The sequence below is a fragment of the Crassostrea angulata genome, chromosome 2 (genome assembly GCF_025612915.1).
Source record: "Crassostrea angulata isolate pt1a10 chromosome 2, ASM2561291v2, whole genome shotgun sequence".
Classification (NCBI taxonomy): Eukaryota; Metazoa; Mollusca; class Bivalvia; order Ostreida; family Ostreidae; genus Magallana; species Magallana angulata.
In genome coordinates this window covers 64,223,907-64,237,328 of record NC_069112.1, presented here as the reverse complement: position 1 = coordinate 64,237,328, position 13,422 = coordinate 64,223,907, and the positions used below count along the sequence as shown (strand labels likewise).

Below are 13,422 nucleotides of genomic sequence, written 5' to 3'. Positions count from 1 at the left end.
TTGTTAAAACAATTATCAATTAAATAAGCATAAATGCCACGTCATTGATAAATAAACTATTATAAATAAAAGAGATAATTGTAAAACATAAAGGGGATTCTGGTAGCCCCTAATGGGAGATTTCCATGACGTAAACAGTAAAACCTTTTCGTCTAATCGATAAAAGACGTATACAACAAAGGGAACAAAAGATTCATTGAAAAAGCATTTGAATGGAGATTTACTCGACCGAAATACTACAGGTAAAAACATGTTTAAATATCGCAGGTAGAAACATGTCTCAATGAACTTGGACATTTAAATGCCAGGTGTGTTCACGCATAATAGATCGTGATAATAAAGACATGAGCAAATATATAATAACAACACTTGTGTGGTTACATATACGTTTATTCTTTTTATGTACATAATTACAAAATTTAAGCACAAAACACATTAACAGTCATACATAAGCTTTCACGTCGTTTGCATTGACCCAGGAATTAAATTTTGCAGGCCAGTGTAACCATTTTATAAGGTATTGCTTGTTTGGTCCACGTCCTCTAGATTGTAATATTTTTTCCACTTTGAATTCGTCATCTTTCCGGACGTCTACTTTCTGTAGTTCTGCTTGGTAAAATGTTCCTTTGATCTCTTCGTTTAGATAGTCTTTGAGTCTGTATATAGGCAATCCGCCTCTTAGTTGTCTTTCCGATACAATGAAAATTTCTCCAGACCACTTCTCGTCGTATTCGCGTGAAAATATGTTTCTTAGATGACTGATTCGTACATGATCCCCTACTTTGAATTTATAGGGTTTCTGTACTCGTTTTGTTTTTGATATAAAGGGTGTCCTTTTGGGCCAATACATCTTCCACCAAAGGTCTGTTTGCTTATCATTGGTCACTTTAACGGGAGCCATGCCAATTGTTCTATGATAGGTTCCATTGTAATTTCTGGCAAAGTCCTGTAGCTTATCAACGTAACGATACGATTGTTTGTAGGTGATGTATCGATACATTTTAGTCTTGATCGTTTTTATCACTCGCTCGGCGTAATTGGCTTTGACTTCGGTATTTTGAGCGTACAAATGATCGATATTTTGCTCATTCAATAAAGCATTAAACGCTCGGGATCGGAACTCTTGACCTTTATCTGAGCGGATTCTGGTAGGATGACGGCCTTCTCGAAGAATATTTTTAAAAGCTGCAGTGACACTTTCGCCTTTTTTGTTCTTCAGAGGTTGCATCCACAGGAATTTAGAAAATATGTCGATGACGATTAGTACAAATGCAATCCCGTCGTTTTCCTTGCTATATTTTGACATATCCATCAAATCCACATCCCATTGATCATCGATGCCAAGGACCATAACTTTGTTTTTCTTGAGCGGTCTCCGAACACTTCTCTGAAGACTGTAGGCTTCTTGTCTTTGTAACCATTTTCTGATCTTGTATTTACTCAAGACGTATTTTCCCTCCTGCCTTACAAATCTATATAATTTCTCAGGTCCCGAGAAACTTCCGGCATTGACAGGATCGTAGTATATCTTTGCTAAATAATCCTCCCAGGACATGTTGACACTTCAAGTCTCGTCGTTGGAATGAGGAAACATGTGAACATTCTCCCCTTTTATACGATATATCAAATCACGTGACATATATAATAAAAACAATAATAACAATCTTCGTTTCCTTCTTTATTTTGAACACACGTCCTTATTTGTATATACTATGAAAGAATGAAAAGGAAATAGTCTAAGAACTTTCTTCATTATTTGATTCCTGACTTTCTTTATCCTCTTCAGAATCGACATCCTCCTCTTCAGAATCTACATCCTCCTTTTCAGAGTCGGTATCCTCATTCCACCCTTCCTCCAAAAGATGGCGGTTTTTGTTCAAGGCCATTTTGACAGATGCCTGTTCATTATGACCATCGGAAAGGAAATGTTTAACATCTCTCATAATTTCCGAGTGAATGGGTCCGTTTTGTAACTGCAGGATCAACAAGATGATTAATCCATAGTTCTCTGAGAATCTTTTGATGTCTTTGGAAATCATTTTTTCCTCTGTTTTTACTCTGGCGTCTTTTCTGGATAGACCTTCTTTGATATATTTATCGTATTTTTGGTCCCATTGCTTTTCGTTATGTTCTTTGGCTCGTTTCATAAGATAGTTAAAGACTTCATGTTCCTGGTTTTCCTGTTCCTCTTCTTTCTCTTCAGGATTTATCAAAAATCGCTTTGAAGGGGGTTGATCTTCATCATCCTCATCGCCCCGTTTTCTTTTTAAGGAAAAATTTTCTGGGCACCAACGCTTCACATGTCTCTGCAAGTCGTGGATATTTTCAAAAAGAAGACCACAATCATCGCAGGAAGACATATCTTCAGAGAGAAGGTCTGTTTCTGTATTTTCTGATGACGTCAATTGTTGGTCATTGGAAGAAGCTTTAAGATACGTCTGATTGTTTGATGCGTCGTTGAAAGGAATGCTAGTTTCTGTCTGTTCTGAAAACTGATCCTTAGCAGAAGGCTGGAGATGCGTCTGCTTGTTAGGCGGGTCCTTAGAATAGTGAGGAACATATTCCGTCTTGCTCGGTTTTATAGACGATAAAATGTCTCTGCGCATGCGCAAATGTTCAGATGTGGTTGGTTTCAGGTCGATAAGTAGATATCCGTAAGGTTTAGAGGTGGCTTCCTTAAAATGTCTTAAAAGATGTTGAGGGTTCTCGGGATACATCTGTCGAGCCAAAGTCATGACTTGCTGTCTGTCTACAGGGTTATTAAACAGGACGAGATAGTGACAATTTCGTCTCTGAGTCGGATCTTTGTTATGGTACAGATTTTGATTGATTGCTATGACTGACAAGTTTCTGTGATGACTACCCTCCGTAAATAGCTCGTTAATTCTGGAATCTTTAGCTGCTGTAGACATAAGATCATCTAGAATTATCAGATTCCTGGTTCCAGGATGAATAAAGGAATCTTGCTCTAAATCTAATGGTATACCCTGAATGAATTCAACAGAAGGATGCACAGTGGATTTTATGATGTCATACAGAGGTTGCCATCGTTTATACAGCCACAAGATTCTCTCAGGAGGAGGAGAAACCTTGGTTTTACAGTGTTGCAACAACATTTTAACAAAATATGTCTTTCCAGAACAGGTCGGTCCTGACACATTAGCTGTGAAGGGATGTTGGAATACAAAGTCTTGATATTGTTGTTGTTGTTGTTGCCTCTCCTGTTGTTGTTGTTGTTGGTGGTGTTGCATCTCCTGTTGTTGTAATTGTTGTTGTTGTTGCCGGTCTTGTTGTTGCCTCTCCTGTTGTTGTGGATGTTGTTGTTGTTGCCTCTCCTGTTGTTGTCTATCTTGTTGTTGTTGTTGTTGCCCCTCCTGTTGTTGTCTATCTTGTTGTTGTTGTTGTTGTTGTCGTAACACTTCAGATTCTCGCATGTCATGTTTATATTTCAAATGTCTTTTTAAACTATCAGGCCAAACATGGAGCATAGATTACAGGTGTACATGTTGATCCTCTGAAGTCCTTCCGTACTATGACGGAAAAGGTTTTTGTTTATCATTTTTATAGACTATGTCACATGATCTCATTTGCATATATGTAAGTGAAACTGATTATAATGATTACACCTTCATGCTTGTTTTCTATTTAGTACTCTGGATTCTTAGTTTCCGGTGCTTTGGACTCCGGAATCAAGGTCTCCGGGACCCTTGGTCTCCGGAATCAAGGTCTCCGAGACCCTTGGTCTCCGGATTCAGGGATCCGGTATCTTAAGGATCCGCGGTGGCACCCCCCGGGAACTTTTGATGAACCATATTTAAATACAAAAACACAGGTTTGTTTTCATGCATTTATTAACATTTTGTTAGACATACTCAGAATACATAACATACAAAGTTAAAATGACCAACATGATCTTTTTTATATTCATCGCTCAATGGTGACAATACATTTGACTAAATCTGATATAATTCATTTAACACGCATTTTAACGTAACTGTTTTAATGGCATTATACTATAAGCCATAGAATATTTTAAACATAATATATACAAATAAACATAAACAATTAGAATGAAAATACAACTCTGAAGTCCCTAAAGAAGGATGTCTTAAGTTGTTTTGAATCATCCATTGACTCTAACTGTTAAATATACAATTGTGATTTGCACATTTATCACTCACACATCTCTTGTCCTATAATGACCGTGCGCTAGGGTGTGAATCCCGTCATCAAGAATATGTCTTTTGTCGTCGAAGGGGCTCAGGCTTGTTTTGTTTAAAACAATGGTATATATTTGATGGTTAAATGACCTAAACGTCACCATCGAGTCCATTTGAAACTTTCTATAAAACAAACAACTTTTGTAGTTCTCGTGATGAATGCTTGATTGCACGACTACTTTACTCACTCCTTTCGCTCGTTTCTTTTCCTCCATGCAGATCAATTCGTTGTCGTTTTGAACTGTTTTCTTTTCAAGAATAAAACTGTACATTTTAGGTTTTAGGCCAATAAATTCTCGCATAACCTGACCTAGACATTCGTCTTTCATTTTCCCTAGAACCTTCTTATTCAAATGGTTGTGAAGGAAATGGCTTTCGGGGTAATCGCTGAAATCAAAGTAATGGTGATCGTCCTTCATGTCTACATACACATCCTCAGTGGATATGTTGTAGCATAGGGAGTCCGTGTCTGTAAAACAGAGAGCAGCTCGATCACCATACTTTTTCTTGATGTAGTTGTAATGAAAATCATACATCAAGACCTTGGAAAGTTCCAAAATAGAAAATCCAACATAAATGGGTCGATTCAGGACTAGCTTTGATTTGGTTAATTCCACCGAGGCAAGATCTTCGTTGAAGATCTTGAAAGATTTAAACCCAGGTTTGGCCGAAAGCTTTAAAAGTTTCTTCTTGTGGTGAACGAGTTGAATGTCTACTCGTTTCCGTAAATTTTCCATTGTCTTCCCAAAGACACTGTTATTCATTAGTTTGAAAAAATCTTTTTCAAACTCGTTGTTGGCGTTCTTTCGTTTACTGGTATTAAAATCAATGTAAGCTTTAAGCCATGGGCTCTGCTTGAAGGACAAAACCCGGTGAACTTTAGCGAGTCTCATCCCCAATGCAAGGTAGAGTTGTAAATTTCTGTAGTGGACCACGTAGTTTTCTTTATCATAGAGATTGGGCACTAGCTTGGTAGAAGTGCTTTCTTTCATTTCAAGTTTAGTCAAAAGCTCTTTTTGATAAGGGGAGAGCATCTCAGGTTTGATTTGGAAAGATTCTGGAGCTAAGGGATAGTCACTATGGTAGTCGTGCAATTCCATGGGATATTTCAGATCGACCTCAAAGACATAACCAGTGTTTCCATCGAGAGGCATGGAATGGACGTCGATCATTTTCATTTCGTTGGGGGTCAATCAACAAAAATCATGAGTCGGCAGCGACTGACTCATGGCCCAACCGTACAGATTGTTAGCATCCAAATACATCAAATAGTTTGAGGGTTGACAGGGATCATAGTCGCTAAGATAGCGATTGTTAGCATTTGCATACCTTTGAGAAATCATAGCAATGCCGCCTCTGAGCCCTTTTTCTACAAACAAATGCATATCTGGATCGGTCAAAAGCTCAAGTTGAACACCTGTCATCTTGAGAGCGGCCTGCCATGCTAGTCCCGGGGCCGTGTAAAAATGAGCCGCATCGAGGCCATACATGTTTAAGCAGAGATCACGAAAATTTTCAAACACATCAGCTAAAAGATGCACGTCGGTTTCCATGTACAGATCATGGTATTGTCCTAAGTTCTGAATGTTGAAAACATCCCAAACCCATTGCGCATGCAAATAGTCTTGATCGGACACAGTTTTACCGTCAAGATCATTGTAGAAAGTTCGTTGTGGTGGAAGTGTCGTTTCTTGAAACTTTTTGAATGAGTTCATGTAGCGGTAAGGATACACTCCTTTTCTGCTTAACAATTGAAGCTTTGTCTGCTCATTTCCTGGGTGGGTAGTGGCTACGTATGCTTGGAGATGAGGAAATTTATGAAGACCCTCTTTGGCTAGATTTGTCGATAGTTTGTCGAGAGATGTAGACAAAAATTGGAACGTGTCGACAAAATCTAATCTCCCTAAAGAAAACGAAATGTATTTCTCGTGGTTCTGGGGAATGCAGTTGATCTTTTTGTGTTTGTATTTGCCGAGGGCATTCATGATATGGTGAGCATCATATCCTTTTAGGTTATGGAAAAATACCGGTATTCTCTCTCTGAGTCGCAGGTTTAGATTACAGTTACTGTGAGCTGCGCCTCGAAATTTTCCCGTCACGTGGCAATGATCACGAACGGTATCTTCTCCTAATTCTTTGTTGCAGATGTGGCACTTAGTTGATTCCTGAAATGCTTTATTCTCCTCTTCAGACAAATCCATAGGCTTTGATTCGCGTAGGACCCCCAAAGGCTCGTCTTCTAATTTGATTAGATGGTCAATAAACTTGTAAACAGCATCATGACCACGGTATGTCACGTGATTCATTGTGATATTTGATGAAAGTCCGACAACTTTGTAAGTAAATCCGGAGGGGACGTGTTTTGCTAGCTTAATAGTGGACGATTTACTAGGATCCGGTTGACAACCATAATGCCTCTCAAGAATACTTTCAAAGTCGGCATAGATCACAAATGGAACCTTGAGTTGCTTAGAGACATCGCTGAACTCTAGCCATTTATCTTCTTCAGTTGGCATTTCCGTCCGCTGTGCCCCATGTACTTCGCAGTAAGGCACGTGTTTTTCTAAAAGGCGCTGTTTAGTGAATCCATGCAGACAATAATGACAATGAAACAGTTGGTTTCCTTTTTGTCCCTCATTCAGTAATCTGTTAAAGTTTTTTATCCAACAGTAGTGTGAGTTTTCTCCTCTATTAAGAACGAGGAGATCGACGTGTTTTAATCCTCTTTCTCTTGTCAGATGGAGAGGATATAATTCTCGTTTTTCATAACCAAATACATTGATAGAAATGTCGTTTCTCTTCTCGAATTTGGGAAAGTCTCCGACTCGAACGGGAAATGAAATGCCTGCGAAGTCTAGCTTTTCTATATGTTGCACATAATTCACAACTCGTTCAGGATGATTTGTTACTGGGTAAAGAGCAGCTAATACCGACCACATGAAGCATTTTTGATCGGTATTCTGGACGTTGACAATGGCTTTTTTGCTGGCAAGTTTTGCTGGAAGTGGTAAATAACTGGACCCTTTTATCGGATTGTATTGCACGATATGAATTGCCACTCCCAGAACCTTGTCCAGTACCCAGTTACTGCCTTCTCTTTGGTATTCAATGAAAGAGTTGAACATTTTCATGATGCTCTCCCTCAGGGCGGGTTCAATATCGTTGTTGTTAAGCACTACATGGCAACGCCCGTGGAAATGGGGTTCTGCTATTTCCACCTGTTCTCCTTTGGTCTTGGTGAATCGCACTTGTAGGGTGAGATAGAATTTTATTCTTTTCCTTTTAATGCGTTCTTTTTTTAAAATCGATCTGATAGTCTCTTCCTTAACTTTAAGGAAGGTCAAGGGATCGTACTTGCTTTTGTCTGTCGCTTCTAAGAAAATTTTCTTTAAATTTCCCTCAATAGCCTCTTCCTCTAAATTACAATCTTCTTTGACCTCAACAGCTCCTGTCTCTATAAATCAATAAAAAAAATTATAAACATAGATGATTTAAAATTAAGAAGGAAAAAAAAAGAAGTAAGAAAAACAACACTTATCGCTTTACCATTTATATCGTTTGATGATTTTCCACCGCCTAATTGATTAGGACACACATTTTCTTTGTCATCACTGTCACAGTTCGTTGAATCATCCACCGTTTCAGAATCATATGATTTTTTATCTGAAGTTTCTAGGTGGCTTCTTGTGTGACGTAAATAGCTATCCCTTCTGTTAAAGTTTTTTCCACAAGTCTGACAGAGAAAGGAGTCTGATCCATGTGTAGATCGCTGATGTCGAAGCAAATTCGATAGTCGAGTGAAACTCTTTCCACAAACTTCACAAGCAAATTTATCAGCGGGCATGTTTTTTTTCTGTTTAAAAGTATTAATATTTGTTATGATAATTTTTTTATGATAATCAATCACTACTTACTGATTTTTTGTTTTATTAGTTTAATATGCGTCAGTGTATCAAATCCGAAACCCCTCATAGCTCCATATTAGAATAACAAATTGTAGTAAAATTGTTTACTCAGTCGTAAAACCTATACCTTTAAATTTCATTATCCAACTCATACAAGTCTATTATACAAATAGAAAGCACTGTTAAATCACTCACCCGGAAAACCCAAACAATAAACAATCTTTACAATTAAAATACACTTCATTGTAGCTATTTAAATACATTTTTTCATGTTTTTTAATTCATTTTCTGTCTATTTATTTTTTAAAAGAATGTAAAATAGTTCCTACTTTTAATGGATTATTTCCGAAATCTAAATAGCAACAACACAATGCAAACTTCTTTGAAACAATCTCCGATGAGACGTCTTTGGCAGTTGTAGTATATTTGATTTAAAAGCGAAAAGTTTCTCAATTTATATCTGCATATATCTCCATGGTGATTCTAAAATATCAATTTTTCTGATTGGTTACTTTATGATCACGTCATTCTGCCGTCATAATCACAGTCATTGTTTATTAAAAAGGGGTAATTTTCCATTCGGAAAGTCCAGTAGAATTATTTATAGAATTTTTGATTTTGTTGATGAATATTATTTATTTGTTATTTAGGAAGGAGATTTTGAATACTATAATTGCTTACTGGATACTTGTCATGAGATTTAACATACTGTTATATGAGGATTTTTTTCTTTAACAATCTATAGCAAAAAAAAAAAGGAAAAAATTAATAAAATAAAATATAACAAAAAATAAATAAATATTATCAAACACTTCAACTTATTTCATAATCGCATTCACACCTTTCCTAACAGTGATCTTGAAGCCACTCGGATGTATGTACCTGTATTAAAATGAATGAGGTTTTACGGTGTGTGAACACACCTGGCATTTAAATGTCCAAGGTCATTAAGACATGTCTCTACCTGTGTTGTTTAAACATGTTTTTACCTGTTTTATTTCGGTTGAGTAAATCTCCATTCAAATGTATTCTCAATGGGATCTTTTATTCCTTTGTTGGATACATCTTTCATCGATTAGAAGGGGTTTTACTGTTTACGTCATGGAAAACTCCCATAAGGGGCTACAAAAATCCCTTTAATGTTTTACGACCATCTCTTTTATTTGCAATTGTTTGATTATCAAAGACGTGGCATTTTTAATCTTTTAATTGTTAGAACAAAGAATCTCGGGGAGGGGGGGGGGGGTAACAATAAAAACAAATATGAGAGGGTAAAAACAGGTTAAATTTGATTGGGGTAAACAATAAAGGGGTGAAAGTTGATATGGGTTGATAATTAGAACAAAGAGTGTTGGTTTCCATTCAAATGAATTTTCAATGGGGATTTTTGTTGTATACATATTTTATCGATTAGACGAACGGGTTTACTGTTTACGTCATGGAAAACTCTCATTAGGGGCTTGTAAGAAACCCCTTCATGCTTTATTTTAAACTTTATTAGACAATTGATCATTTATCAATAACGTGGCATTTAGGCATATTTAAATAATAATTGTTTAAACAAAGACGGGGGGGGGGGGGTCACAACAGAACAATTAGTGAAGAAGGCAGGGTTAAAACAACAATGAAACAGAGGTCAACGGGTGAACAATAATAGGGGTTAACATATGGAACGGATGATGTTGGGGTTTCCATGGTTATGGATGACGTCATTGGTGTTGCTATGGTTATGGATGACGTCAAAGGCTCCACAGCTCCACTGTGGAGCCCATAGTAAGGTATCTGGCCCAGAAAGGGTACTTTTACACTACTGGTCTACCTACAGAAGTTATATCGAACAATGGAACAAATTTTGTTGGTGGCAACAACGAGCTTACGGAACTAGTTGGATCACACAAAGATTCAACAATCTACAGCAAATCTAGGAGTCAAGTGGCATTTTAATCCGCCTCTTGCGCCTCATTTTGGAGGTGTCCATGAAATCATGATCAAAGCAGCGAAGAGAGCTATCTATGCAGTGATCGGGTCAGCAGATGTTACAGATGAAAAGCTGATGACAGCATTTGCAGGAGCAGAAGCTTTGATGAACTCGAGACCCTTGACTTACCAATCGGCAAACCCTAACGATGATGTTCCGTTGACTCCTAACCACTTCCTGCACGGGCAGGTTCGGGGATTATTCGCACCGGAAACTGTGGACACAACTGAATTCAACCCACGGAAACGTTGGAGAAGAATCCAGGAGCTTGTGAGACACTTCTGGCATCGATGGATGCGCGAATGGTTGCCAGGACTGAATCTGTGCAAGAAGTTGAATCGAACTCGCAAAGACATTATTGAAGGTGACATTGTTCTCGTTATTGAACCTAATTTACCTAGAGGACATTGGCAGCTAGGTCGCATTCTAGAAATTTATACAGGCAAAGATGGACATGTGCGCGTTGCCAGAGTGAAAGTCGGCCAGAAATCGATGACCCGCCCAATGACTAAGCTGTGTCAATTGGAGTTCAGTGACTAAACTAAATTGTTTTAAAAAAATTAGTTGCTGTGAGAAAAAGTGGGGGGGGGGGGCACCATTCAGATCAATTCAGATCAATGGAAATTTCATTTACAAGACTCCGCGCCAGAATCAGGATGTCTCATTCATTAATTTTTTCGTAGTTATAGTGGACGAGTCCAAAATAGGAATTTTGAGACACATCATACAATGTGAACATATGCCATGAATGCAGTTTACTTTGCGTCTATTTTCTTATTTTGAGAGTCCTTTTTATCATGTTTATCATGGCTTGAAAATGACGGAAGGCCCTTGAATGTTGTTATCTTTATGCAGGCACGTAGCATCCTTTTTGAAAGTGGGGGGGGGGGGGGGGCAGACTCATCCAAAAAATCTTGACAAGCAAAAAAAACAAAAACAAAAAAAACAAAAAAAAACCTCCCAATTTCAATCCTAATTTCCTTATTTTTATATAAATTTTTTACATCCTTGATAATTCAATTTTTTATAAGCAAATTTTAAAAAAATTAGTTGCTGTGAGAAAAAGTGGGGGGGGGGGGGGGGGGGGGAGGGGCACCCACAAGCTTGAATTAATAATTGCCTGAGGATGCATCTTTAATGTGTCAACATTTATATTCATAATTGATGAAAACGTTATATGGGATGTAATAAGCACAATGAGCAAGAGTGTTCAATTAAAAGGGCATTTCACATTGCACGTGTGTAATCCTGATTTAAAAATAGATTGCCATATTTGAAAGGTCAAAAAAAAAAGAGGGAGGTGTCATCGCAAGATGATACACATTGTCTAAGTAGTACAATGTAAGTAATAGTTGGTGTTGGATTATCATCATTAACAAAGAATCATCAGTTTGGATTAATCAAAACAAATGTAAATTCATATAATTGGAATATTTACTGGAGGGGCTACGTACAAGTAATTCGCCGAAGTGGGGTACGTTTGACCCGATTTTCGATCAATTGGGCGATTTCATTCATCTGGAAAAGGGTTTCACTCGCGTGTACAAATGTAAATGTACATCTAACAATTGCTAGTCAATTAAGTGTGTATGTTAATTCGATAGATTTCTTCTAAAACATTCAATCCAAAGTATAATATATGTAGTTATTAGTTGACACCCTCCCAGTGGATCTATGCCGATGGATCTATCTGAGATCTCAGCTGTTGCGTGAATGGTAAAGAAAGATTTCGCGCCATAATACGTCTCATTCATAATTTTGGCTCGCCGATTAGTGGGCGAGTCCAAGTTAGGCCAGAGCACATGATGTGTAGATGGTCTTACCCACTCTATTTTCTTAACTGGTCATATAATAAATAGAGATATCATGGATCTTTCACTTTTGTCGGAGCATGTAATAAATGGAACCAAAAAATAAAGTAATTCTAATTGAATTAAATTGAAGTTAAAATGTAAATACCCCCTCCCACCTACGGATTAGGATTTTCAAAATTCCCCATTTTTTAAATTCCTTGTCAAGATTTTTTTTTGATGAAGCTGCCCACCTAACCCCCCCCCCCCCCCCCCCCCCCACACACACTTTCAAATAACGATGCTACATGTACGTGTTTGAATATCCTTTCCTATATGGTTAGAAATAACAAAATGTCTTTGATTTTGCATCTAATATATAACAAATTCAATTTTCAATTTGGCTGTTTGAGATTATTCGATACATGTACATTCCTAAAATGATTTAAAATAATGAAATGATTTAATTTCCAGTGATATACAGGTACATGCACTCGATCGAAGAAAAAGATTGAAATTGCTTCTAAACTCTACACGTTCAGTTTAATAATTTATGATCCGCAGCGAAAATTAAATTTCATTTCTTATAAGATAGTCTAATTGATACATGCATGCTTCCATTGAATAAATTTGGGTAGTCAGGCAAGCTTTTTGGAAAGCTATTGCTATGAAAAATTTCGGATGGTACTCAATTTTTCCAGAAGGAGAGCTACATATATGCAGCTAAGGTAACTAATAATGCTTCCGATGAAATACTTTGTTTAGTAATGCAAGGTTTTAAGAGAGCAATACTTATTTGTTTAAAAAATAACACCCTAATACTTCGAATTTCATTCGCTGTTTGTAGAACAAGCAGAACCAGTATCAGTTTGATCCATATCGTATGTACATTGTTCGAATTTAATAGCCCTTGCATTGGATTGCTTTGCATGTACAAAATATCTTTTAAAAATTCAACACTGAAAGTGTTTATCTATATGGCTATTAATCTATATGTACATGTACACATAGCGTACACATGTGATTCAAAATACCCCAAACGGAAAAATTAACTTATTGAGTCTACATTTTATAGAATTTGCAAAAAATACATTGCGGGTCTGAATGTTTGTTAATGTGTCAATATATCAATATACAGTTTGTTAATTATTTTCGATTGCTAAGGCTACATCGTTTTTGATGAACATTGAACAACATTTTTTCCATGCCATTATTTCCACGGAAGATAGCGAGTACAATTATAAAGCACAATTTATTTAATTATCTCTTTAATATTGTGTACTAGTATGTAATAAATTATTTATAAATTGCTGCCGAAGGTTGTTTGGTATTTTCGTTTGTAGATGCATTGCAAGTAAAAAACGTGAAACGCGGGGCAAGTCATAATTAATACATGTATCCCTAATAACCGTTACTTAAAAATAGCGGCTTTGGATTCAAATATTATCGTATACGAATATTAAGTTCACTTTTTAAAATCATCTCCACGATGATAATATTATATCCATCGGAAATCAGTATTTTGTTTT

General features: G+C 37.0%; 2 protein-coding genes across 2 annotated transcripts; both read right to left on the bottom strand.

The window, feature by feature from the left end:
* Nucleotides 1-1,736: 1,736 nt before the first annotated feature.
* LOC128174685 (probable WRKY transcription factor protein 1) lies at nt 1,737-3,439 on the bottom strand. The gene is made up of 2 exons (XM_052840177.1): nt 3,250-3,439; nt 1,737-2,902 (listed from the first exon to the last, which is right to left on the bottom strand). The coding sequence occupies exons 1-2, from the start codon at nt 3,437-3,439 to the stop codon at nt 1,737-1,739; spliced, it is 1,356 nt and encodes a 451-aa protein (XP_052696137.1).
* A 1,974-nt stretch (nt 3,440-5,413) lies between these two features.
* LOC128172630 (uncharacterized) lies at nt 5,414-9,305 on the bottom strand. The gene is made up of 2 exons (XM_052838403.1): nt 7,767-9,305; nt 5,414-7,674 (listed from the first exon to the last, which is right to left on the bottom strand). Exons 1-2 carry the CDS (start codon nt 8,062-8,064, stop codon nt 5,414-5,416), a joined length of 2,559 nt encoding a protein of 852 aa, XP_052694363.1. The 5' UTR covers nt 8,065-9,305.
* Nucleotides 9,306-13,422: the final 4,117 nt, after the last annotated feature.